The sequence below is a fragment of the Camelus bactrianus genome, chromosome 10 (genome assembly GCF_048773025.1).
Source record: "Camelus bactrianus isolate YW-2024 breed Bactrian camel chromosome 10, ASM4877302v1, whole genome shotgun sequence".
In the NCBI taxonomy this organism is placed as follows: domain Eukaryota; kingdom Metazoa; phylum Chordata; class Mammalia; order Artiodactyla; family Camelidae; genus Camelus; species Camelus bactrianus.
In genome coordinates, this window is record NC_133548.1 from 28,750,991 (window position 1) to 28,778,463 (window position 27,473).

Sequence of the window (27,473 nt, forward strand, 5' to 3'; positions counted from 1 at the left end):
ACTACTTCTAATAATAATAATACTTTATTTTTGGAGTTGGCTTTGTAGGTTTTGATGATTTTTAGTCCCATGTTAATTTCATCTGATCTCTACAACAACTCTGAAATTTGAAATGGAGTATTGTTTCCTCAATTATCAGTGTAAGATTAGGGCGAGAACTATTTATCATCCCTTTTTAATTCTAATTCTTTTACTCCCATACTATCCCATTTTACAGAAACCAAAAGAAGTAATTAAACAGTTATTTCTCTCTGTCAGTGACAATATAGCATAAAGTTGACCCACATATTGTTATAGTAGAAGAATTCTGTTCATACCGGAGATTTTCTAAAGTGTTTAAATTATTTTCTGTTAATCCCCTTAGCAGCCCATTGTCAAGATAAAATTGTTGTATTTTATAGTCTTTTGAAGCTTTTTGTTATATCCCACCAATTTTACAGTGTCTTTTAAAAAATAACTTAAGTAAAATTGATTCCTCATTATTCATCTAGTCTTAACAAAGAAAGCTTTTAACTCTGATATATTATTAGTTGTTGTATTATTATTTCATTTTGTTAGTCAAAAATGGTATTGGTCCTCATTCAACCAGATATCTCTTTGTTGATGCAAGCTTCTTGACAATTAAAGCAGTCACCAACTGCTCACATTTGGTGTCATTGCTTACATGGAATTGCTCAGTGCTGCTTAACCAGATCTTGTTACCAATTAAAAACCTTACCAGTTAGTAGACTTTTCCAGAGTTGATGGCTTTAAATTATTAACTCTTTTTTTCTGGTAAAATGGCTCAAAAGGGAGATGGCCTGAGCTATGAAATAAACTTTGGTGCTTTTCACATTTCAACCCAACCAATAATAAAACTTGAAGTTTTAATTCACTCAGCAGGTTGAATAATTTACTTGTATTTATAAAGAAGGTAATAATAAAATTATGTATCCCATAGCCTTTGTCATTTTCTCTCAAAAAATCTGTCTTCTGAAAGAAATATATGAAATACTTTTTATCACATCAGTCATATAATGTTGCATAGAACTTGTTTAAAGCCATGAATTTTCAAGTGTCTTTAAAGAAATAACATTTTTATGAGGTTTAAATAAAGGAAAGAATGTGCAATATTTGCTTTCTATCAAAGGTCTTTGGAAAGATAATATTCAAAAAAAGCATAAGAAGAAAGTACAGTTGTTCTTTATAAAGACTAATTATAAAACTTCACTTGTGATTATACCAAGAAAATTGTCTAGAGTTCATCATGTGTCACTTAAGATTATTAGTAAAGATTTTGGTTTTCTAGCTACTTGAATGTTTTAAATGACTAGAAAATAGTTATTATTAGTCATTCCCTTAGAACTCTTTTTTTTCAAATGATAGTTTTTTTTTAAAAACAGCTCTCTAGAAACCTTTGATACTAATTCCACTACTTCCATCCTAAACGCTAAACACCACCAACTACAAGTCTGGACCATAAACTTTCAAAATTGACCAATATTTAACTATGTCCTTGGGTGAAATGTTACAGAAAAACTAAGAAATTATCTTTGGGCATAACCTAAAGATAACTTATCAAATCATTTACTGGCATTAGCATTGTTGTAATATAATACAATGAAATTTCAATGTCTGTACATACTTCCTATGAAATATTTATCAGTTTGACAAAACTGCAGTGAAGTCGATGTATTGTGGTTTATATTCATTCCCAACAGAGTTTCATTAAGAACTACTGACGTAAATTGTCAGTGTTTTTACCATAGATTCTTACAAATATACCTAAAATTCTGGCCAAAGAACATTTATTTTTAAGTGTATCTGCTTTGTTACCATTTTATTTTAAAAGCTTCACAGCTAATCTTTCTTTGAGAATTTTGCCTAGGTATAATTGTTTTACTGTTTCTGTAGCTTAGGCCTGATTTGTTACTTAAAAGTGTAAATATATTTTTATAAAATCAGAGTATTGCTGTGACCAATGTTCTGCTGACCCTGGGGGATGCAAGATTGCAGGTTCCATTTAGGGCTTTCACCAAAGTGAATCCGCTTTAGGTCTGTATGCATTTGAGGAGATGTGAGTCACACTCCCCAACTTTGATTCCCTATATCTGCATTGCCCTTTGGAGGAAGCACAGTGGAGCGGCTTTTCTAGATTTACCACATTATAAACTTGAATGTTTTGGGTCCTGGCAGTGTCAGCTGACTCTTAGCCAGACTGTAGGGGGTACCTAACCGTATGGTGTGTTTTCACTGTAACAAGTTCTGAAGCTAAAAACTGACTATCTCACTTTCCCTAGGGGGCCATAGAGGCACCATATGATTATCCCTCCCACTGCTTGTTTATACACAGTGAGCCAACAGCAAAACAGCACACAGTACTGTGTTGCTTCTGGGGCCTTGTTAATTGGGATAGTGCAGGTCCAGATTATCATCCTTTTCTTAAAAACAAAATATTTTCTTTTTGGTTAGCAGGTAGATTATGTAAACAAAATACAGTATATGACTAACACTAGAGGCCTTATAATACCTATATCTTTTAATAACATGATCTTATTTGGAGGAGAGAGAGGGAAATCCAGTGTTATAAAAATAATTTTCATAACCCTTTCCAAACATTTTTGTAATTTAATAGGAAACAGTCAGTCTAACCTATTTGCCGTTTATCACTGAGTCTAATTCTATGGGTGGAATATATGCTCTTGTTCATATATTTCTGTTTAAGTACACTTGTATTATCTGTCACAAAATAGTGAGATTCTGTGTGTTTTATTTTTGGTAGATTTCAAGAAATTCTGAACTGCTTGTTCCAGAATCGAGAAGAAATCAGGCAAGAATATCTGAAGTTAGAAATGTTGCTTAAAGAAAATGAACTTAAGTCATTCTATCAACAACAGTGCCATAAGCAAATAGAAATGATGTGTTCTGAAGACAAAGTAGAAAAGGTATTTAACAACTTTATCATTAAATTTTAGAGAAGGTAAAAACATGGGGGCTTATAATTCCAGAAATTTAACAGGATATGTTATTCAATCACCAATTCTCCACAAACATTCCTCTAGAGGAAATCTAACAAATATTGTTTTAATTGTATACTTAAATGTACAAGAAAAAAATTAAATTCCTAGGTGTCAAAATCAAAAAGGAAACAAAAAATCTCTACAATCTCAGATACAATTACAACAATTGCTTCTGTGAGGGTTAGTGAAACTGAATGAGAAGTTAACACACTCAGAGAGAGCTGGGTACCAAGGTAGGGCAGTGAGAGCAGTCCACTCCAGATGTAGGCAATACTTTGCAACTTAGACCAATGGTATATTTTTTTCCCCAGGGAAGAATATTTTGTCACTGGCATTGATAGAATTTCCATTGCAGAGTGCTAAAAAAAACCCAGATCAACTTCCAATCAGTTTTATTATTTAATATAGTAATGCACTTCCCTCCCCTTCTGCACAGACCACTTTCACTACCCTGCTTTGATGTACACTACTACTTAGGTAAGGGACTCAAGGGAGACAGGGAGTTGGAAATAACAGCCCCCACCAGCCCCACATAAAGCCAGGAACCTTAGAGGCCTTCACCCTTCGTTTTGGAAATGCACCAGGAAAAAAACATCTTACCAACTAGCACAGGAAGATGAGGAGCCAAGATTAGGGTAAGAAAAAAAAATCTCATTTGAATACTGTCATAATAAATACACTTCATAGGATTTGAGGTTTGAATTTCTACAATCCATACATTGTTTAGCAAATCCCTAGAGTGAGAAATTAACATAGAAAATGGTATCAGAGTAGTGATAATCTGTAAGGAATTGGACAGAAGCAATACAAACTCAATCTAGTGAAATAGATCCTCAGTTCTAACCACTAATGAGAACTCCCTATCCAAAATTACAAAACATGTGGTGAAACAATCCACCACAAGCAGGTCAGCTGACTTAGCAAATATGACAGAATCCCCAAACTTCATATACTATAGCAACCTGATAAAAACTAAAAAATGAAAAAGTCATCAAAGAAAGAATTAACAATAAAGGAATCAAAGAAAAGAAGGAACATATATATGAGAAAAAACAAATGAAACTTCCAGCAATTAAAGATTTATTTACTGAAATTTAAAGTTTCACTTCATAGATACAATACTAGGCAATGTTTTAAACACTTTACATACATTAATTCATTTAATTCTGAGAAAACCCTATAACACATGTGATATTATCCTTGTAATTAAGATGAGGAAACCAAGGCACAGAAAAGTTATTCTGACCAAAATCGCACAGCTCATAGAGTCAGAGCTATGATTTGAACTCCAAACAAGCTGCCTCCAGAGTCTGTGCTCTTATCCCTATGATTTACACATGTTAGATATAGCTAAAGAGAGAATTAGGGAACTGAGAGATGTGAGGACATCATGCCAAATATAAAAAGGTAGCAAATGTGAACAAGATGTTGTTACATGAAAGATAGACTGCAAAGTCATCCATTTATCTAATAGATATTCTGAAGGAGATCTATGAGGGGAAAGGATAATTTACAAAATTTAAGGCTTAGAATTTTCAGGGCTAATAAGATGTCAATATGATGTAAATTCAAGAAACATGTGCTCTAAGCAGGATAAAAAAAATGTGTACTTGGAAATGTGCCACTTCAGATTATCAAAGATCAGAAAAATAAACATTTTGAAAATATTGGATTCCTCTAGTTTTGGTGTTCATTGATGATAAAGTTAATTGCGTTTTTATGTATTTTATGTAGTTTAACCATGTAGGTAATGCATGAGATGGATTTACATATTACTTGTTAAAACTTTCCTCTTGTAAATAACTTCCCCGTCCACTTAGACTTCTGCCCCAAGTGAGCCTTCTTTTTCTACCTTCCCAGAAGTTAACAATACATAAAATTTTTATTTTTTTTTTAATGTCTGAAAGCCATCAAATTTTAAATAGTGCTTTAAAAAACTAGCATTTTAGGGTTTTCTTCAGCATATGAAATGGGAAAGATGTGATATGCTAAGAAATTAATTATAAGATGTTAATAAAAATGTATTAATACATGAGTTTATCAATAGCTGTTAAACTACATTATAAAATTAGTTAATCATTTACTGAATATACATTTGCTATGCCTTATTGAAAATGCCTTTATTTTTAAAACCACTTTACTGGTATATATGATTGACATACCAAAAAAGCCCCATAAATATTTAATGTAGGCAACTTGACGGGTTTGGCGATAATATACACTAGTGAAACTGTCAGCACAGCCTATGCCATAAGCCTATACATCACCTTCTAAAGTTTCCTCCACCCTCTTTATTATTAATAATAGTGTCTTAGTAACAACACTTAGCATAAAATCTACCCTCTTAACGTTTTTTAAGTATACAACAATAGAATATTATTCAGCTTTTACAAAAAAAGAAAGAAAATCCTGCCAATTGCAACATAGATGAACCTGGAGGACATTATGCTAAGTGAAATAAGCCAGACATAGGAGGACAAACCCTGCATGATATGTACCATTTATATGAAAAATCCAAACAAGTCAAACTCAGAAGTAGGGTCAAATGGTGGTTGCCAGGGGCTGTGGGAAGGGAAACCAGCAAGTATTACTCAAAGGGTACAAAGTTTCAGTTATGCAAGACAAATAATCCCTGGAGATCTACTACTGTACAGCATAGTGCCTATAGTTAATAATGTGCTGAATACTGAAAACTTGTTTTTAATTTTGTTTTTCAAATGCATTTAAAATGTTCCGCATATCCTTTTAGAGCAGAAGAAAAATGGAATTTATATCTTTGAGATTTATTGCTATGTTTGTACTTTAACTTTCTTGAACTGCAAAATTTTTGCCAATATTTTTGATAATCTTCATGACTTCCAAGTAACAGACTATCTCATATTTAATATATCAGTTTGTTGTAATGAACCCCTTTCATATATTTACTAAGTGAATTCTGAAATAGTACTATATTACATGTTCTAATAATTGTGTATATTATCTTAATTATTTGCATGTATTATAGAGTAATTTTCAATGAGGATAATAATTCTTTTCGATTTTATGTAGGTATCCATTAAATGTCAATTATATGAAGGTGCAATTATCTGATTTCTTGAAAAAAAAACAAGAAATTTAGTCATGAGAAGTTAATACTAGCTTAACATCTCAACTTTTGACACCAGCTTTTTTTGAACCTTTTTGTTTCTATGCAAAGCATTGTGCTAGACACAATAGAGGTAAAGAAAAGAGACATTATATAAGCTTCAATTATTTAAAAGCTAGTTGAAGCAATGAAATTATATAAAAATGACATAGCACTATATGATTGTCACATCAGTAGTAGTATAACAATAAAAACAGCTAATATTGAGCATTAATTATGTGCCAGACACTTTTCAAATTGCTTTTGCATGGGTTAATATATTTAGTATTTGTAACAAGCCTATGTGGTAGATCCTATATTATCACCATTTGTGAGCAACAGAGGCAACTGAGAATTCAAGTAAGCTATCTCGAGTTATATACCTAATTAACATAGCTGAAATAATATTAAGCTCTGGCCGTCTGGCCTCAGAGTCCGCACTTTTGATCATTTGGCTGTACTATAAGTACTTTAAGTGTTATAGCTATTCAGAGGAGAAAACTGTGGCTTCCAGTTGTGGTGAAGAAAGGCTTCTTGGTGGAGAGATGAGCTTTATGCTGGGCCTTGCATGAGAATATCAGTGGGGGGAAAAAAATAAAAAAGAATAGTGTATTCTAAATGGGACATCGGTTTGACCAGAGCACAGCTTATTTGTAGGACAGTGTGTGTGGAAGTGCGTAACTATACTCAATGCTTCCTGCGAATTCCCACTCCTTTACTTGTATCATTGATTGATTGCAGTACTCTTTGTCTCTGAATCTGAAGTTGCCAGAGTTAACCACTATGAATAGATTGGAGATGGCACATGATATAAGACTATTTGCCATATTGGGAGTTATTGACAGTCAATTCCAGAAGGGGTAGTGAGCCAAATTGTGGAAGCTTTGGTTGCCAGGAATTTTACAGTCTGTTTTTGCAGTCAAAAGGCAATCTTTGAAGCAAAGGATTATTATATTACCAGAGCTTAGGATCAGACTGCCATTTTTTGAACCTTAGAATATTAGTACAATTAATGAGTTTGGTCTATTTAATCCCAAGATAATTTAAATAGTGTTTATTTTACTCTCTTTGACTTACCGCATTGAATTTTGAATGTGTGTACTTAGAAAAGACATAGAGTAAAGGAATGGGTTTGGCTGGTTTCTTTAATTATTTTCTGTTTGCATGTTTTTTCTTCTGCTTTTTTCAACCCACTTACCTTTTATGATATTTTACTTTTGGTCATTTCAATCCACGTTCCAATTTGTATAGTCGTTCTTTGAGACCAGATAAGCAAAGGAGATAAAACCTCTTAATTTATTCGTTATAAACTATTGAAAAACAGAGGAAGCCATCTAGAGGCTGAGTTTGTTTGTTCTCACAGAAGTGTCACACTATAGTTTTACCAAACTGCTTGCTGGGGCAAGAAATTTTATATCTGTTTGGGACCCTCCAAAGAGGTTTACTATCGTAATTGCTAAAATAATCTCATTGATTCAGCTATAAATGGCTCTAGAGTATGGACTCTGAGATTAGTATTAAAGTGAAGCTCCTAAGTAATTTCATGGTAGTATAAAGATAATATGCAAATTAGTTTTAGTGAAATAATGAGTTTATTGTAGTCCTTTAGCACAAAGCAATAATTAATACTTTAGAATTATATGTTTATTCTTACTCAAGACCTTTTATGGTATTCTGGAGATTTGTTAATAAAATATATGGAGCTTTTTAGAAACCTTAATGGGAAACAATTTACTTTAATGTCATGGTTTAACATACATATTTTAGAATTTATTTCCAAACACTTACCTGCTATTTATTTCAGAACAGTAATTCAATAGAAATTACCCTGATGGAAAATGTCCCCATAGAGAACCATTATAGAGAATACAATTAATGGACATTAGAAGTAGATTTTTTGAGATTTTCTGTTGGAATCTTTTTGATATTAAATATTGACTGCCATAAGACCTGCAGATCATTTCCTGCTCTGATTTCTAAGACTTGGTACAACATTTCTAAATGTTAAAGCAAAATAAAGATAATTTGATTTAATTACCTTTCTTCAGGCTGGTACAATACTTTTATGTTCATTTTTTCAGATGAGGTGACTAAAGACCCACTGAGATTGACTTACCTAAGTTTTCACACTTGCTGAATAGCAGAAGAAAGTCAAGAAACCACATATTCTATCTTCTGTTATATCAGTGGTTCTAAACTTTTCAGGTTTCAGGACCTCTTTCTCCTTTAAAAAATTTTTTTAGTGTCTCAAAGAGCTTTTGTCTATGTGGATTTCATTACCAGTATTCTATTAGAAGTTTAAACTGAGATTTACAGAAATATATTTATGTTTTAATTAAAGAATAATTGATTACCCATTGCATGACAACATGAGTAACACTTTAATGAAAAATAACTGATTATTTTCTAAAACAAACAAAAAGAGGTAGTGAGAAGAGCAACATTGTTTCATATTTTTCCACATTTCTTTACTGCTTACTTTTCTCAAAAATGTCAACATATCTTTTTAAAAGATAATAAAAACTTAATCTCCTAAAGAGAGTAAGATCTTTAATCAAGTTCAAATGTAGTTCCTGCTTTTTTTTCATTCTTATATTCCCTACTTCCCAAATGAGCTTCAAGTGCTTGTTCTAATCTTTGGAAATTTATTATCTCAGGATCAGCTATCATATCTGATGAATATTGAGTTCAGTGTCTTTAGGCAAGTTCAGAGAGGTCAAGCTGTTCTGGCCCACAGTGCTCATGATAGTATGCAAGACCCTTTGGGTGAAAAACCAGAAGGCCAGTTTTGATCTCAATTTATGTCCAGATGAAACACCAAAAATATTTGGAATACCCATTATGGGTCCTGAACCAATGATAAGATATTTATGAGCACTGTGATATAAGCTCATTTTCTCTCATTTGCAATAGCAGTCTAAAGGACTTGGAAGCAAAACCAGAATTACTGAACACCTCACTTCTTCATATCTTTCAAATTGAAGGAAAATAAGAGCAGGACTTGCATCCGCTTTGTTTTGAGTAAGGACATCATGGGACTTACCAGACCTTGTATGAACCTTTCAAATACAACATTTAAAGGAATGTATTTTAGCACCAAAAAAAAAAAAAAAAAAAGTTATACACTTCAGTTTGGCCACTGTATTTCTTAAAGCCATAAACTCTCAACATGTAATTTTATAAAAATGACTCACAACTCAATTTCCTATTTTCCTGCAAGCACTACTATTGTGAGATTTCAAGGGAGAAATAGCTTTAAGTACAAAAGTATAGCCTAATTTAATAGACTATGGTAGCAAACTTAAAAGGAAATATACCACTGTACTAATAATATCACATACATCAAATATCATAAAAATTAGGTTGACTATTAAATGCATTATTTTTCAGGCCACTTGCAAACGAGATCATAGACTTGCAATGTTGAAAACTCGCCGCTGCTACCTAGAGAAGAAAAGGGAGGAGGAATTGAAGCAATTTGATGAGAATACTAATTGGCTCCACCGTGTCGAAGCCGAAATGGGACTCTTAGGTCAGAATGGTCATATTCCAAAGGTATGTATGTGTTTGTATATTTAGATTTATTTTGTAAGAGCTGAGCTCTTTAAACTCATTGTCTTCATTATTGAGTAAATATCCTTCACAACTTTTGCTCCATCTCCCTGAGATTTAATTGACTCATTTTACTGTTTTTAACTGAAGATACCTTCTGTCTTTCTAATTACCTACTAGATTTGCCTTTTCTGTACTTTCAGAAGAGTAAAGTTACTTTTAAATGTTATTCTTAAGTGAATGCATCTTTTTATGAGGTACCTCTTAGGTTAGAATGAAGTAATTCTATTTCAAACTGTACTTGAGTTTTTATCATATAGGTAATTTAAGTTTAATACTTGATATTTTGTGCAAAAATAGTTTTAAATGTCATCAGCGTTGTTTGTATTATGGCTGAAGAAAGCTGGTTTGAAAGCTGTATGTGTGTATGTTTATGTACTGAACTGAAGAGATTCCATCTAGAATGGCAAAAGGTTATATTTATTAAGAGTAGTGATGAGTAGTGATGGTTAATGGCTGAGTCAGATCCGAATTGTGTTCAACTGCAACACTGTAGAAATCTGACTTTAGTGCCCTTAGCAGTTAGGGCTATATTTTGCCCACTTAACAATAATTATTCTTGAAAGTATGCAGTTCATTCCGAACATAGTACCTCCCAAATTTCATCAGTGTCATCATTATACTTTTCATTTCATAGTTGCACTATCACTATTCCATCTTTAGTCTTAAGTTCACACTTAGGCCGAAAGAAGAAAAGTAAAAGAAAGAGGAGAGAGAGATCTGTATTGGGAAAGCAAAAACTTTTCCAGAAATCCCTAACAGACATATCTTATTGACTAGAATTGTCATGTCGCTATCCCTAGATGCAAGGGAATCTGGAAGGATGAGTGTTTTTGCTGGACACATTGGCATCCTGAACAAAATTAGAGCTCTCTTAAGTAGAAAGAAGGGGAAAATAAATATGGAATAAGTAGCTAGCAGGCAACTGCTTCAAAGTAATTTTTATCTAAATGCCTAATACTTTTTTTTTTTTCCCCTTTGCTGAGGCACGGGGGATTGAACCCAGGACCTTGTGCATGCCAGGCATGCACTCTACTACTGAGCTATACCTCCACCCCTCTAAATACCCACCTAGCACTTTAAAACAATGACTTCTTTATATTCTGTTTTTCTAAAGGAGGGACATCTAAAGTCTTTACTTTGATGATGCTTTTCTGAAAGTCTATATTATGTATTAGCTAATTGGCGTCTAGTCCTCTGGAATCTTCAAATTTCTAGAGAAGCACTAGACTGAAAATAAATACAGGTGAAATGAAATATTAAATATTCAGTACAAAGGAATGCAGCTAGTGATGATTAATATTCAGAGATATTACCCAGTGCATCATGACTAGGGAAGTGGATGTAAATGGCCATCCTTTTGGCATTAAGACTCAGACTGAAAGGAGAGGAAGACTAGCAGAAGTAGTCAGTGATGACAGTTCAAGGCAGTGAAAGGAGCAATGAGCAGCAGATACTCTGTCTCCTAAGAAGAAAGCCAAAGATAGAGACTGAATAGTTCTTTAGTGGGGAGATTCATTGAGGTCAGCCAACAGCTTAATCTATACCTCAGTAATTCTACAGATCCTCAAAATATCTTGATAAAGCATGCAAGGCAATTAGCTCAGTAGATTGGGAATTAAATATAGTACAAAGCATACTGTAATGAGATTTTATAATGTAACTTAATTGACAAAGCTTTAGAATATTTCCTACAGGGAGAATGTAAATATGGGAAAGAGGATAGACTTTGGTCGTAGTGTGGTTGATATTATTTGATAGTTGTGTTGAATACTAATTCTAATTGTGTGACTTTAGACAAGTTATTTAACTTCATTGTCTTAATTTCTCATCTTTAAAATACATTGAAAGCGTTATGAGCTTAAATGAAATGCTGTACACAAAGGCATAGCACCACTTAATACATAATTGATGGTTGATAAATAATAGTTTAATAATATTCTAAGCAACAGCATCATAAATATCAAGAGCCAAAGAAAGGTGTACATAAAAGGGGTGCAGCAGAGTTAGCTGCATTATAAAATTCATTTTCTGTTTTGACTGCAGAATAGTGTTTCTGATCCTTTTGGGTCATAGATGCTTTTGAGAATCTGATCAAAAGAGCTTTATAGATCTTCCCCTAGGTAGGAGATTGGGGGAGTGGGTCACATTCATACAGTTTTGCTTTTTTTTTTTAAGTCATTTTTCCATTAATACAAAATTAGAAATATCTACTCTAGAATAAAACTAAAGCACACTTATTTTATTTTATTTTATTTCCTTTTTCAGTTTTATTAGGTAGAATTATTACAGTTTGACTGCGCATATACATTATACTGCATGTAAATACACATATACAATATATTGCACATTTTTTTAGGTTTCATATATGTACTGATCATTGTTTCTAAGAACAGATTAGAGCTTTAGCTTTTTAAACTTACATAGTTATCAAAGGAATATAGCCAACCACAAAATAAGAATCAACAGAGTGCAGTAAAGCTCACTTATTTTAAAATGTCATATTCATCTTGAGATTATATAATATATTACCTGACTTAAAAGAAGTAAACCAAAGAAGACACTGATTAATCAATAAATTATAATAGGGAATAACTGGGCTTACGAAAGGTAACTTCTGAAATCCCATGCTACATCTGAGGCATCTAAAGCTGAGGAGGCTCATCATGGAAGGTGACAGCCTCCACCAGAGTACTAGGAGAGTATGCAGGCCATGCTCTGGATGTAAGTTTTCAGAGAAAACAGCTGATGCCCTGGCCAAACAAATGTTTCTCCTTTGGTGCACAAGAGCTGGTTCTCTTGAAAAGGTTGCAGGTGCTGAATTTATAGTAGTTTTTGGTTTGCTTCACCTATCTATAACGTTCCACTTCTTTGTTAGAGACTATGTGTTATCTACTGGAATCTTAACCTCTCAAATGTATTCAGTTCTCTGTACCTGCCACCACCACAACCCTAATTCAGACTCCCAGCCCCCATTATTGGACTGCTACACTTGGTCTTGATGTTCCCATTCATATTCTACTGCAGTTCATTCTCTCTACCACAACCAAAATGAGCTTTCTAAAAGGTAACTGATCATCTCACTCTTCAGTGCTTTTTCCCTCGTGTAAAGTCTCCGTGATGATTTCCTAGGCCTCACATGGCACCCGGATACCTCTCAAGTTTTATATATCACCTCTTGTTATAGTCCTTGCTTCAGCTATTACTAACGTACTTGTAGCTTTCATAATAGGCCATGCTTTTCCAGGCAGATTCAGTCATTACTGTATCAAGACAAGAAAAAGATTCAAATTATAAACTTGGTTTTCCAAAGATGACAAGCTAGCCAAGACCTATTATTGACTAAAATAATTATATAATCAAGGCTTACCTCTTTAAGAGTGATTTGAGAAGATAATATCAGAGAAAGTATATAAAGAAGGAATTTTTTTAAAAAGAAAAGATAGAATATTTGTCAAATATGTTCATATTTTTAGGATCATTGAATTTTCTGACTGGAAGAAACTAAAGAAATCATCGAGTCAAGCTCTTAAATTTTAGTCAAATAAACTGATCTCCATAAACACCATATTTTTGGTTTAAGGTAGCATTTGTGTCATGGTTGAGCCATCTCTAAAATCACCTGACTCATAGGCCAATGCTCTAACTCTATTATCCTGACTCCCTAAAGAGAATTTTCTCTAAAATACTTGCTGTATTTCTTGAAATATAATCATGAATCATGTGAATAAACAACCCTCAACTTTAATATATCTCAGACATTCTTTTCCCTGTCATAGTGCCTATCACTGGCATAAGAAGTATTACAAAAAAGAAAAACAAATAGTAACTTTAAGCTTATAGCGAATCTATGGCCAGCTGCAGGTTGGGAAGGAATATTGAAAACCTAACATGGATTATGGGAATTATCCATAGGAAGAAGCTTCTTGGCACAAATCCCCTGCTTATGGAATTTTTGTCTCAGCTCCTAACAGTGTGTGAGACATTTCACTCCCTTTTATTTTATTGACTAAAGTTTTCCAATTTGAGAGTCTAAGAATGCTATTGGATTATTACCATTCACATTTTAATGTAACTATTTAGCTGATGTTTTCCATACTTAAAATTTAGTAGATTTGAAAAAAAAGAACATTAAGTAATTTTAGGTGGTGGATTAGGGAACATTTGGGCCTATGCACATTAGGCTTAGGAAATGGGAGCCTACAAAAATGTTTTTACACTTTTGCTCTAGGATGAAGCTTATACCAAGATTGGGTGAAGGTAAGAAATTTTTATTGCATGCATCTCCAGACACTGTTTACTAGGGCTGTAACACTGAACTGGTTTGACACAGCCCCTATTCTCATGGTGAACCTTACATTCTAGTACAGAGAATCTATAAACAAATAAATAAATGGAACTGTTACTGATCAGTGCTATGACAGAGACTATTGGGGGTAGACAATGGCCATCTTTAAATGTAATGCTTAGAGAAGGCCTTCCTGAAGAAGTGACATTTAAGCCAAACTGGTCATATTCATGTATTTTCACAGTATTATGAACAAGTTGGATAAACCAAGAAACTGTCATTATAATAAAATTATTCTGAGTTCCTGACATTCAGTTTCTGAGAAAACTTGAAGCTTAATCTCATTTGTAAGTTATAGACTACCTGTACCAGAACAGTTAAGTTTTTCAAATTGTTTTTAAATATACTATTTCATATGAAAAGAAATTGAAACTATTGATACCAATATAAAGTAAGGTTTATTCAAATTGATTGGAGTTTAACATTTTTAAAGGAATCTGAAGTATAGTTTATATTATTTTCTCCAGGAACTCAGTAAAGAACTTCATTGTCACCATTTGCACCTCCAGAACAAAGATTTGAAAGCCCAAATTAAACATATGGTGGATCTAGCTTGTCTTCAAGAACAGCAACACAGGCAGACTGAGGCGTAAGTACATGGATTTACCTATTCTAAAAATTTTAACACTGTAGATCTAAATAAACTGAAGCATAGAAGTTCAGTTTTTCATTGCCAGAAAATTTAGTTTTATCTAATACAAGATATAGTATTTTTTAAGTGTTTGGCAATATCAGAAAGCATGCAGAGTTAAAAAACACTAAGAAAGTATAAAAACTGTGGTTCTTTTCTTCTAATTTTTTACAGTGCTTTATAGTTTCAAAAGCATTTTTCTTTAAAAATTTGTAATTTTTATGTATTATATGTCATATAATACAAAATTCTAAAAATGCCTCTGCAGTGAAAAGCAGTCTCTTCTGCTTGTCCTCTGGCCATCCTTTTCCCCTCTTAGAAACAACTACTGTTAATACCAACTGAATTTTTGAGTAGCCAGGTTTTTTTCATAATTCCAGAATGATTTTTTTGCTGTCATTAAAATAAAGTTATTAAAAATGTATGTTTTTTTAACATCAAGTGTCCCAAATTTTAAGTGATGCTATGGTAGCTTTTTCATGCTCCCTCTACTAACTCAGTAGTAACATCTTTTAATTTTTGAGATATAATAGTAAAAAGGTATGACTTGATCTTTATTTTATTACCTTGGATACATCAGTCAACTTCTTAGGTGTCACTTTCATGCTTTGTAAAAATGAGAAATTTATTTCTCTAAGGGCTTTCTGCCAGTCTAAAATTCTTCTGGAGTTCTTCTAGTGTTCTCAAATAACTGGTAATTAATTTTCCATACTTTCAATTTAAGGGAAATTATATTAGCATAGTTATTTTAAAAAGAAGAAGAAAATGGAAAGGAAAAACTTTAGGGAAAAACTATCCTGGGGACAGAAGCTCCCCCTGAACTCCTCATACTTTCTATATCTGTGCCTACAGCAGACACTGAACATTCATTTACTTGCACTCACACCAGCTGCAGGAGTTATCAAAGAAACATTATTTTAGCCATACTGTATTTGATGTATCAGACAAACAGATTAATACATATAAGATAAATTTTTGCCTCAAAATGGGCAAAAAGATTTCTAACTCTTACTTATTTAGAAAATTGGTGAACCAAAGCATTACAGAGGCAATTCAACATAATAGTAGGAGTATGAGTTTTGGAGTTGGTCTTCAATTCTAGTTTATATTAGCAATAACCTTGCATAATTTTTTTTTAACCTCAGTAAGCCTTCATTTTCTTATATGTCAAAATAAATTTAAACTTTCTTTATAACAATTTTGAAAGGCTTAAATAAGATCAAATAGTAGATGTGATAAACCATCTTAGCCTGAGCTCATAGAGTAGAGGTAAAAAAAAAAAAAAATTAGTGTAAATTCAAAATGCTACAAGAAAAAATTTTCAATCAAGAAAACTACATAGCAAAGTTATCATTCAGAATTGAAGAGAGATGAAGAGTTTTCCAGACAAACAAAAGCTAAAGGAGTTGTCATCAATAAACCAACCTTATAAGAAATGTTAAAAGGACTTCTTTAAGCTGAAAACAAAGGGCACTAATTATTAACAAGAAAAATATGAAAGTATTAATCTCACTGATAAAGGTAAATATATAGTAAAAATAGTGGATTAATTACTTACAAAGCTAGTGTGAAGGTTAAAAGAAAAAGGTAGTTATTGTAACTACAATAATTACTTAAGGGGTACACAAGATAAAAAGATAAAAATATGACATTGAAAACATAAAATGTGTGTCAGAGGGATAAATGTCAAATGTAGACCTTTAGAATGCATTCAAACGGAAGTGGTTATCAACTTCAAATAGACTGTTGTAAATAAGTTGTCATATGTAAGCTTCATGGTAACCGCCAAGCAAAAACCTTTAGTAGATACACAAAATATAATGAGAATGGAATCTAAGCTTAACACTAAAGATAGTCATCAAACCACAAAGGAATAGAAAAAGAGGGGAAGAAAGGAACAGAGGAACTACAAAACAGGCAGAAAACAATGAACAAAATGGCACTAAGTACGTATCTATTAATAATTACTTTAAATGTAAATGAACTAAATGCTCTAATCAAAAGACGTAGAGTGGCTATCTATTGCTGCCTACAAGAGACTCGTTTCAGACATATAAACATTCACAGACTGAATGCCAAGGTATGGAAAAAGGTATTCCATTCAAATGGAAGCCAAAAGGAAACTAGAGTAGCTATACTTATAACAAACAAAATAGGGTTTAAAACAAAGACTGTGTGATAAGAGACAAAGAGGGAAATTGCATCATGATGCATGGAGTCAATCCAGCAAGAGGATATAATATTTGTAAATATTTATGCACCCAACATAGGAGAACCAAAATATATAAAGCAAATATTAATAGGCATAATGAGAAATAGACAGCAGTACAGTAAGTATAAGGGACTTTCATATCCCACTTATATCAGTGGATAGATCATCCAGACAGAAAGTCAATAAGAAAGCATCCACCTTAAACTGCATGTTACACCAGGTGAATTTAACAGATACGCACAGAACATTCCATACAGAAGCCACTGAATATACATTCTTCTCAAATCTCAAATAAGATATTCTCCAGGATAGATCATATCTTAGGCCACAAAACAAGTCTTAACAGAAGAAGCTTGAAGACTGAAATTATATTAAGCATCTTTTCTGATGACAGTGATATAAAACTAGAAATAATTACAAAAAGAAAACTGGAAAATTCACAAATAAGTGATTAAACAATATGCTACTGAACAGTCAGTGCATCAAAGAAGAAATCAAAAGCATAATCAAAAAATATCCTGAGATGAACAGAAACAGAACAAAGCCTAAAGTTAGTAGTAGGAAGGAAATAACAAAGTGAAAGAAATAAGTGAAATAGATGAAAATAAGTAAAATAAGAAATAAAAAGTGAATTTTAAAAAGTTGGAAAAAAAAATCAGTGAAACCAAGAGCTGGTTCTTTGAAAAGATAAAATGGACAAACCTTTAGCTAGAATCACCAAGAAAAAGAGAGGCAATATGCCAAAGAATAAGACTAGACTTCTGTCTTATACCATGCATAAAAATCAGCTCAACGTGGATTATTAAAGTCTTGAACGTAAGACCTGAAACCATAAACACTGAGTAGAAAATATAGACAGATAAAAATAACTGTCATATAATCCAGCATTTCCACTTCTGGGTTTTTATCCAAAGAAAATGAAAACACTTAACACAAAAAGATATATACACACCTGTGTTCATTGCATCAAAAACCAAAACCCAAATTTATAGATACAGAGAATAGATTATACAGATTAACAGACTGGTGGTGGAGTATTGGAGGTGAGAGGGTGGGGAATTGGTCAAGGGAATCACAAGATACAAACCTCCAGTTATAAAATAAATAAGTCATGGAGATGTAATGTACAGCATGGCAACTATAGCTAATAAACATTATATTGCATATTTGAAAGTTGCTAAAAGAGTAGATCTTAAAAGTTATCACAAGAAAAAATAACTCTGTAACCATATATAGTGACAGATGTTAAATAGACTTAATGTGATGATCATTTTGCAATATATATCAATATTGGGTTCAAAAATTTTAAAATGAATGAATGCATAAATATATACATACAAACAAACATACGTACATGCAGAAATGCATACATAATTAACGTGGGTCCCTAAGACCACCTCCATGTTTGAGAATTTACTGGAATGACTCACAGAACCCATCATATAGTTGATCCTATAGTTATGATTTATTGGAGTAAAAGCATGCAAAACAAAATTAGCAAAAGGAAAAGGTGAGTGAGGTAAAGTCCAAAGGAAATCAGTTGCAAGCTTTCAAGTGTCCTCGTCCGGTGGGCCTACACAGGATATATTTAAGTCCCCTGGCAAAACATTATGACACATGTGAAATGTTGTCTGCTTTGAAATCCCATTAAGGCCGACATTTATTAGGGGTTGGTTGCATAGGTACCCTCTGCCTAGCATGGACCAAAATTCTAGACTTTACAAAAGGAAAGCAGTTGTTCAGTGTAGACCACGTTGTTCCTACCGTTTAAACACGGAGAGCCACTCTTAATAGTCCTGAAAATGATCAGAACCCTTTCAGAATCCATGTTTCAAGATGCCAGCCAAGGACCACCTTACTGACAATCCTTTCCTACGATGGCAGCTTCAGGCCTGCTATGCTAACTCTTCTATGCTCAGCACCTGATTAGTATAGGTGCTCAGTCAATAATTGTTTTTATGGACTTTCTGACTAATGAATTTTCCCAACAGTTGTTACCTACTTGGCTTATTAAATGGACTACTCCACACCATCACCAAAAAGGAAAATGTCACAAACAATTTATTTGTACTGCTATCCAAATATTTAAGATTCCTGGATAATAAAGCAGTTATTTTCTTGTGTATTAAAATTAATGCCTATTCCTTTCCCACTTCCCTATCCATATTTCAAATGTTCTATTCTCCTGGATGTTATGAGTCATGTAGAACACTAGGACTAAGTCATTTCAAGATTATTCATGTTGTTTATCTTCCTTGATATAAAATTTAGGAATCATTTATAACTTTTTAGCTGTGGCATTTCTTTAGTGAACACTCTACATAGAGGTCTAGTACATACAAAAATACATTTAGTACTGCTCTGCTTAACAATGACAGGCTAGATTCTGAATCAGAGCTAAGAATTCAGTGCCATATCAATTTCCCATACCCACCATACTTTTCCACAATTTTCTTCTTTGAATGTCATTGAAAGCCATTGTGTTAGCCCTTGAGGAACTAACTTCAAGGAAAATGGAGTTTTGTTTGTTTTTTAAATCTTACATGGCTAAGATGAGTCTTATCATTTTAGAGTATATTAATATTTCATTTCAATCTCATGGCATTTAGTAACAATAAAACCAATATCTTTGATTTTGTGAATCACATTATGCTTTGCAGAAAGCTTTTATATGAATTTAACTCATTTAGTTCTGAAAACAGTCCCCTGTTGAAAGTAGTGACTGTCCAGTTGTACCCCACGTTACAGAGGAGAAACCTCAGTTAGTGCCTTGTCCAGGTCACATAGAAGCAAATGAAGACTGAGACTACAGCCCGGTGCTTGTAATTCTCATCCAAGATTCTGTCCACTCTATACTTAACGTATTAAGAGTATGTGGAAATATTTGATTGAAATATTCTTAAGGAAAATATGCACAGGGAACCATTTTAATCATCTGCAAATACTTTGGATGTTACATAGAACTGTAATAATATATTTAAAATTTAGTGTTTATCTCTCTTTTGTCACTTTTTGTATGTAGAGTATTGAATGCTTTACTTCCAGCCCTAAGAAAACAGTATTGTGCTTTAAAAGAATCTGGGCTGTTAAATGCTGCTTTTGAGTCTGACTTCAAAGAAATTGAACATTTGGTCGAGAGGAAGAAAGTGGTGGTTTGGGCTGACCAAACTACTGAACATACAAAGCAAAATGATCTACCAGGGGTTTCTATTCTTATGACCTTCCCACAGCTTGGACCAGTTCAGTCTTCTCCTTGTAAGTACAGCTTTTATTTCAGTAAATAAATAAATTTTATTTCTAAGGAGTAGCCTCTGTTATAGTATCAATCAACAAGACAGTTAATTTTTTAGTAGATTTGCTGTTTTGTGAGAATTAATGGGAGAATTAACTTAAGAATCATTTTAATTAACCAGCATCTTTCAAAAGTGTAAGAGTAAGTATGCTTGATGGTTTAAATGACTAGCATTAATTTTATTTTACCTGTTTTTGATTAAATAATTTATTTCCACCCTTCTTTAGAATTTAACCTCTATTAATAACTGATGATTATAATTAAGAATATTATATTCTCTAACACATAATAATCTTGTATGTCCTTGAGATCAACTAACAGTGTAGAATTTACTATTTTTCTGTTGGAAGATCACTTGATGTCCAGAAATTACCCAGTTTCTCTTGTTAGTAACTATTGCTAACTGTCAGTAGATTTTAAGAGAGTTATCAGGTAAAATCTCTATAGGTTTGTGTCTTTGATTTTCTTTCTTTTAGTATGATCCCTTCCTGGAAGAACTGTCATTCAAATATTTGCTTTGTGTTTTTTTTCCTCTTGTATGCTTACTTTCTGTTTCAATGTGGATTTTGTCTTCTAGTTCATTGAATCTGCTCTTATCTTTACGCTTACTTTTTTCCTCTACTTTCACTAGTTTATGTTTCTGTTTTTATTTTTTTTTCTAACTGATAAAGATGAATGTTTATTAATTTTCACCTGATTTTTCTAATTTATTCATTATGTAAATAGATTTCTCTCTAAACACAGCTTTAGCTTCATCCCACAAGTTCTGATTTTCCATTGTTTTTCAGTTCAAAATATTTTCTGATTTCTATTGTAATTTATTCTTTGACCATTGTAGTATTTCTTAATATTGAAAAGCTAAGGCAAATTCCAGTCTTTTTTTTTTTTTTTTTTTTTTTTTTGGTTATTGATTTCTAGCTTAACTGAATTTTATTTAGAGAAAATACTTTGTATGATGTTAAACCTTTGAAGTTTATCTCAGAGCTCTGTAGGTCAGAAGTCTAACAGGCTCAGTTGGTTGCTCTGCCTAGAGTTTCATGGGCTAAAAATCAAGGAGTCAGCCAGTGGGGACTCCTACCTGGAAGTTCTAGGGGAGATTGTACTTTTAGGCTCATTCTGGTTTTAAGCAGAATTCAGTTTTGTGGGGTTGTGGGGCTGAGGTCTCTGTTTTCTTGTTGACTGTTGGCAAGGCAGCTTGAATTCCAAGCAAGTCCAAACTTGCTAAAGTACCTGGAACTAAGCAAGCACTCAGTTTTTAGAAGTCACCCATATTCCCTATCACATGACCCTCTTCATCACTTCATCTCCTAGCCAACAAAAGCAGGTCAAGTCATTCTTATGCTTTAGATCTCTCTGTCCTTCCCTTCTGCCTCATCTCTCCTGCCTATAATTAGAGAAAGTTCTTCGCTTTTAAGTGCTCATATGATTAGATTGGGTCCACTGGGTAATCTAGGATAATCTCCCTATCTCAAATTTCATAACCTCAGTTACATCTGCAAAATCCCTTTTGCCATGTACTATAACATATTCACAGGTTCCGGGGCGAGGGCATGCGCATCTTTCTGTGGCAGAGAGCATTCTGCTGCCACCCATTTCTCCTTATAGTTCTGTCAACTTTTGCTTTCTATATACTGAATTTGTATTATTATTCCTGTATATTTCAGAGTTGTTACATCTTTTATTGCAAAATGCTTTTCTAGTAATTTTTTTAACTTGATGTTTACTTTGTTTAATATTAATGAAGCAACCCCACTTTTCTTTTGCCTGATGTTTATCATTTTCCATTTCTTTCACTTTGAATTTTTCTATAATTTTTATTCTAAACGTGTCTCTCATAAACAGCACATGCATAATTTGGTTTTGCTTTTTGTTCTTATTCAGTCTTTATCTTTTAGTTGAACTATATTATTTTTATACTTGATGATTTTATTGATATTTGTGTTCAAATCTACCATCTTGTGATTTGCTTTCTAATTGTACTGCTTATTCTAAATTCCTTTTCTTTTGAATTTTCCTTCGAAATGATGGAGTAATATTTAATATTCCATTTTTTCATTTCTGTGAGCTTGGAAGCTATAACTGTTTTTATATTCTTTTAGTTGCCCTTGGGTAATATTATGTATCCTTGCTTTATCAAAGTCTGTTTATCAAAGTAACCATTTGTTACTATAACCCTCTTCTCACTGCTAAAAACATTAAATTCTTTAATTACATTAATCCCTCCCCTCAAGATATATACATATATATATACACACACACACACCCCATATACATTGTTACAATGTATTTTATTTTTCTATATATCAAACTACAGTATTATTTTTATTGTGTATACAGTCAGTATTCATATTTACTCTTTTTGTTGTTCATTTTTTTAGCATTTCTGCATCTCCCTCCAAGAAAATTTTTTTTCATCTAAAGAACCTTTTGCATTTCCTTTATAGTGGATATGCTGATGTTGCATTTTCTTAGTTTTTATCCATCTGAAGTTATATTTTTCTGACCTACTTTCTTGAAGACTATTTTGCTGGGTATAGAATTCCAGTTTAGTATTCTTTTCTTGTAGCACTTTAAAGATATCATTTCATTATCTTCTGGCTTTTGTTGTTGCTGTTGAAGTCAGCTTTCATTCTAAGTGTTGTTCACTTGAATATAACCTTACTTCTTCAGGCTTCCTAAAATCTTTTCTCTTTGTCTTTGAATTTTAGTAGTTTAGCTATATTGTGTCTAGATATAATTTTATTACTATTTCTCTTACTTGGGTTCACAGAACTCTGAATTTGTCTCTGCATTATTTTTCATCAGTTTTGTGAGGTTCTTAACCATTATATCTTCAAATATTGCTTCTGCCACTTTTGTTGTCATCTCTACTTACGGGACTTCAATTATATTGCATGGTGCTTTCTCATTGTCTTATCTATGCCTTTTACTCTCCTGCTTTTCATTGTTTTTTCTCTTCCAGGAGATTTCTTTTCACATATTCTGTAATTTCTCTTCAACTGTGTCAAATGGTTCTTAAATCCATCAAGTTCTCAATTTCAGTTTTGTTTCAGTTCTAGAATTTCCATTTGATTCTTTCTGTAGTTTCCATTTCTTTGCAAAAATTCTTATTGAATATTGTGGGTGAAGTCTGTGTCTGAGAATTCCAATCCTGGAACCCTCTGAGTCTGTTTCTATTCTCTTTCTCCTGGTTCTCTTTTACGTGGTCTCATTTCCTTGAATGCATGCTAATTTTTGTGCATCACACATGTATTTGCAGAATTGTTTATAGAAATCCTTTGAGGCTTCTGATAATGTTTTTCTCAGAGAGGATTTACATTTGCTTATTCCAACCCCTGGTGGCATTAGCAATCTGAAATCATTTCAGTCCAGTTTTAGGGACTGAGATAATTTGAAACTGAGCTGCAGTTTCTGCGAGGGCCTGCCTGCTCCTAGTTCGCACTCTGGAGATTAGCTGTTCAGGACCCCAGTGCAAAGCAAGGAGGGTCTATGAAGAACTCCCTCCAGTAGGCCCTAAGTTCCAGTTCCAGCATCCCAGTCCTATAAAGCTCTCAACAATGTTGCTAAGCTTTTCTGCCACCTCCTCCAGCATCAGCCAATAACCTCGAAGGGAAAACAGCTGTAAATGCAGACAGTAGTCTCCTGAGTCTTCAGCTTCCTCCTGATACTTGCCTATAATTCTTCACAGTCTTGTTAGCTCTCCTGTGCCTTCAAGCATATGTTTTTTATGTTTGGCCCAGAGTTTTTAGTTGCCTTCAGTAGAGAGGTTGGTATAAATTACCTAGGTCTCAATTATTAGGTTTCCTATATCTTTACATTTAGATGACAGAGAAGTTGAAGATATATGTATATTGTATTCTTTTTCTCTTAATAAAGCATTATCACCATTAGAACTGACCTAACTGAGATCTTTGGAAAGAAAACTTACGAATTTTTTCAGATTCTCTCATACCTTTTGGGCCTTGCTTCTTTATAATGTATTCAAGATGTTGGAAAGGAAGTAGAGTTTTAACACGAAGATTGAGAAATGCTGACCACCTGCTATATGATGGTCATTATCCCTTATTTAAAAATTTATATTTCACTTACAGTGTCTTTGCATAGACTATCCTTATCAATAGCAAAACCAAATATTTCTTTGGTTCTTCTTTTTTATAACATGTTCAAAAAGAAATACTACTGAAGTCGTGTTACATTTTATATGTATGTATTTCCTTTTGATAATGTATCAGAAGGTGGGTTTTGTTTTTATTATGTTTTGTTCTTAGTTTGTTATTTTAATATTCAAATGATTTTATAGCTTACCTGTTTGCTTAGTATATCTTGTTCATTCCATGAATTATGTGTGTTGTTTTCATTATGAAGAGAGTCAAAGATGAATAACAGGGAGGGGGGTATGAAGTGAGTCCACTTATAAATATTTATTTTTCTTTGTCTTAGAATATTGAAGTACCCCATTTGAAAAAAAGTATAAATAGAGAAATTTATGTTTGCATCTCTAAAGACATGAAGCAATAGCCAGATAGCATATGTTATTAAAATTGTTATAAATGGTATTCTTAACAAATTTTCAAAATAAAATTTAACTCGAGCAAAATATAAGTCAAATGTGTCTCATTCATCTTAAGCTTACATATGTGTCACTGACTTTTTCCTGTATTCTCATAATGTCAAGTGGTTTTGTTAAATTTCAAAAATACTAAATGCTATAGAGTTTGAATATTTTATTGGTGCTTTATAAAGCACTTACTAGACCAACTGCATTGTTCTTATTTAAAACACACACTGTGTTTTTAAAAGCCTGGTGAGATTAACCGTGGCTGATTTAATATGTACTCTTGTTAGGCATTTAGGTTGTTTAATAAACTTTTATTATTATAAGTAATATTGCTGTGAGCAAATTGTCCTGGTCCTCATGTCTCTTTACCTATATGATAAATTCCTAGAATTGGAAGTTTCTATTATATATTGCCAAGTAATTACCCCCTTCCCCTTATAATTGTACAAATTTTAACTCCCATCAGCAGTGTAAGAAAAGAACCCCTTTCTCCTTTAACCTCACCACTTTTTAGTGTTAAAATATTTTCAATTATTAATTTTTAAAAAGTCATTTTCAAATACACATAGAAATACAAAGAAAACCATAATGAGGCCCATGTACTGTACCCATCATCTAACTTCAAGAATTGTCTCATGGCTAGTCTTAAGATCCCCACGTACTTTCCTCTACGCTATCTACATCTACACTAGATTATTATGAAGGAAAATTCAGGCAACATATCATTTCTTCCATTTACATTTTAGTGTCTCTAAAAGAAGACACAATGCCCTTTTCATACCTAATGTTATCAGTGTTCAAATTTCTTCCATTGTCTCATATAATAATTTCTTTTTAATATCAATATCCAAATAAGGCCCATACCTTGTCATTGGTTGATGTATCTATTAAATCTTTTTAAATTTGAGGTTCTCTCTCCCTCATCTGTCTTTGCTAATTGCTTATTGATTCTTTGCCAATTTAATAGTCATAAATAATATCTTTCCATTTTTCTTTTGTTTACTAGTGTATGTGAGTGTATTTTTTCCCATGTATTTAAGAACGTATTTTCTTTTCTGTGAATGACCTAGCCATCACTTGAACATTTATTTCAGCATTGTCATGTATAGTAAAAATTGTTACTTATTTACAAGAGCTTAAGATATGGATATTTACTCATTCATACAATAATATTTCTTGAATTTCTGCTATGTGCCAGGCACTTCTCTGATGTTAGGCATACATCAAAGTACAAAACAAACTTTCTCACCCTCATGGAGCTTACATTCTAGTGCAGGGAGAAAGACAATGAGTATAATAAGTAAACTGAACAGATTCTTAAGATGGCACATGCTAAGGGAAAAGCAGTAAAGGAAGTTCAGGAGTAGGATAGGAGACAGGTTGCTACTTTAAATAGCATGGTCAGGTTAGACCTCAATGATAAAACCTGAAGGAGTTCACAGGGCTAGCCCTGTAGGTATCTGGGGCAAGAGTCATTTTCAGGTAGTGAGAACAAGCGGTACAAAAATCTCTTAACACAAGGTGTTTGCTTGGCCTTTTCAAGGAATGGCAAGAAGGACATGTAACTGGTATGAAGGAAAGCAGACAGTGATGAGATCATTAAGATAAAAGGGAAGAAGGCACATAGAGCCTTGTAGGTCATTATAAGGACACAGCCTTCTACTCTGCACAAAACAGGGAACCACGGCATAATCTAAGCGCAGAAGTAACAGTCACGTTTTAAAAAGATCCCTCTGGTTTCTGAGTTGAGAATAGGTTGTCATATGACAGAAGTTTGAAACAGGACACTACTGCAGTAACCCAAGTAAAAGATGATGCTGGCTGGGCCAGGTGGGTAGCAGTAGAGTCGGTGAGAAGTAGTCAGATTCTAATATAGTTTGAAGGTGGAGCCAGCAGGATTTCATGACAAATTGGATTTGGGCTGTGAGAGAAAGAAAGGTCAAGGATGACTCTAAGATTTCTGAACTTAGCAACTGAAAGAATCAAGTCACCTTAAAAGAGATGGGAAAGACTTCAGATGGAGCAAGTTTCTAGTGTGGAGATTATAGACGATATTAGTTCAATTTGGAGCATTTTAAATTTGTCTAAGATACATCCAAGTGGAAATATCAAGTAATCAGTTGGATATAGGAATCTTGAGTTCAAGAGAGAAGTCTAAACTGAAATACAAATTTGAAAGTTGTTAACATTTAGATGATATTTAAAGCCATAGGACTGGATGAGATCACCAAAGGATATTAAATCTTTCCAGTAACATACGTGTTTCAAATATATTCTTCAAGTTTATCATTTACTGTTGTTTATTTGAGATGTCTTTTTTAATACAGCAATGTAATAAAGCAGCCTCATTTTTTTTCCCTCTCTGCCTTTGGAATTATTCCTCAAAAGGCCTTTTCATCCATAGGTTTTTAAATGTTTGCTTCCATTTTCTTCTAATTTATTTTGATGTAAGATAACAGGCAAGACTCTAACTTGATTTTTTCCAAAGAGCTTGTCATTTTTATATAATTTAATATTGTCAGTCTATCCTTGTAGTACCTTTAATTTATATACAGTAAGTAGTCATGTATAATTCTGCTTATTCGATTTTTATCCTAGTCTTTTGTCTATTTGTCTATCCTAGAGCTAGTAACTATTATTTTAATAACTAATAGTTTATAGTATTTTTTGATATATAGCTGTACTAGTCCCCCTTTG

General features: G+C 32.9%; 1 protein-coding gene across 3 annotated transcripts in view; it reads left to right on the forward strand.

The window, feature by feature from the left end:
* Positions 1 to 27,473, forward strand: part of KIF18A (kinesin family member 18A) — a 77,349-nt gene that overhangs the window by 21,283 nt on the left and 28,593 nt on the right. For all 3 annotated transcript variants that reach the window (XR_012509632.1, XM_045524134.2, XM_074372220.1), the window contains exons 10-13: positions 2,762 to 2,924; positions 9,514 to 9,678; positions 14,551 to 14,672; positions 19,949 to 20,181. Coding sequence is in view for 2 of the 3 variants with exons in the window: in XM_045524134.2 (XP_045380090.1) it covers positions 2,762 to 2,924; positions 9,514 to 9,678; positions 14,551 to 14,672; positions 19,949 to 20,181 (683 nt within the window). In the remaining variant the exon portion in view is untranslated. The remainder of the gene's footprint in view (positions 1 to 2,761; positions 2,925 to 9,513; positions 9,679 to 14,550; positions 14,673 to 19,948; positions 20,182 to 27,473) is intronic.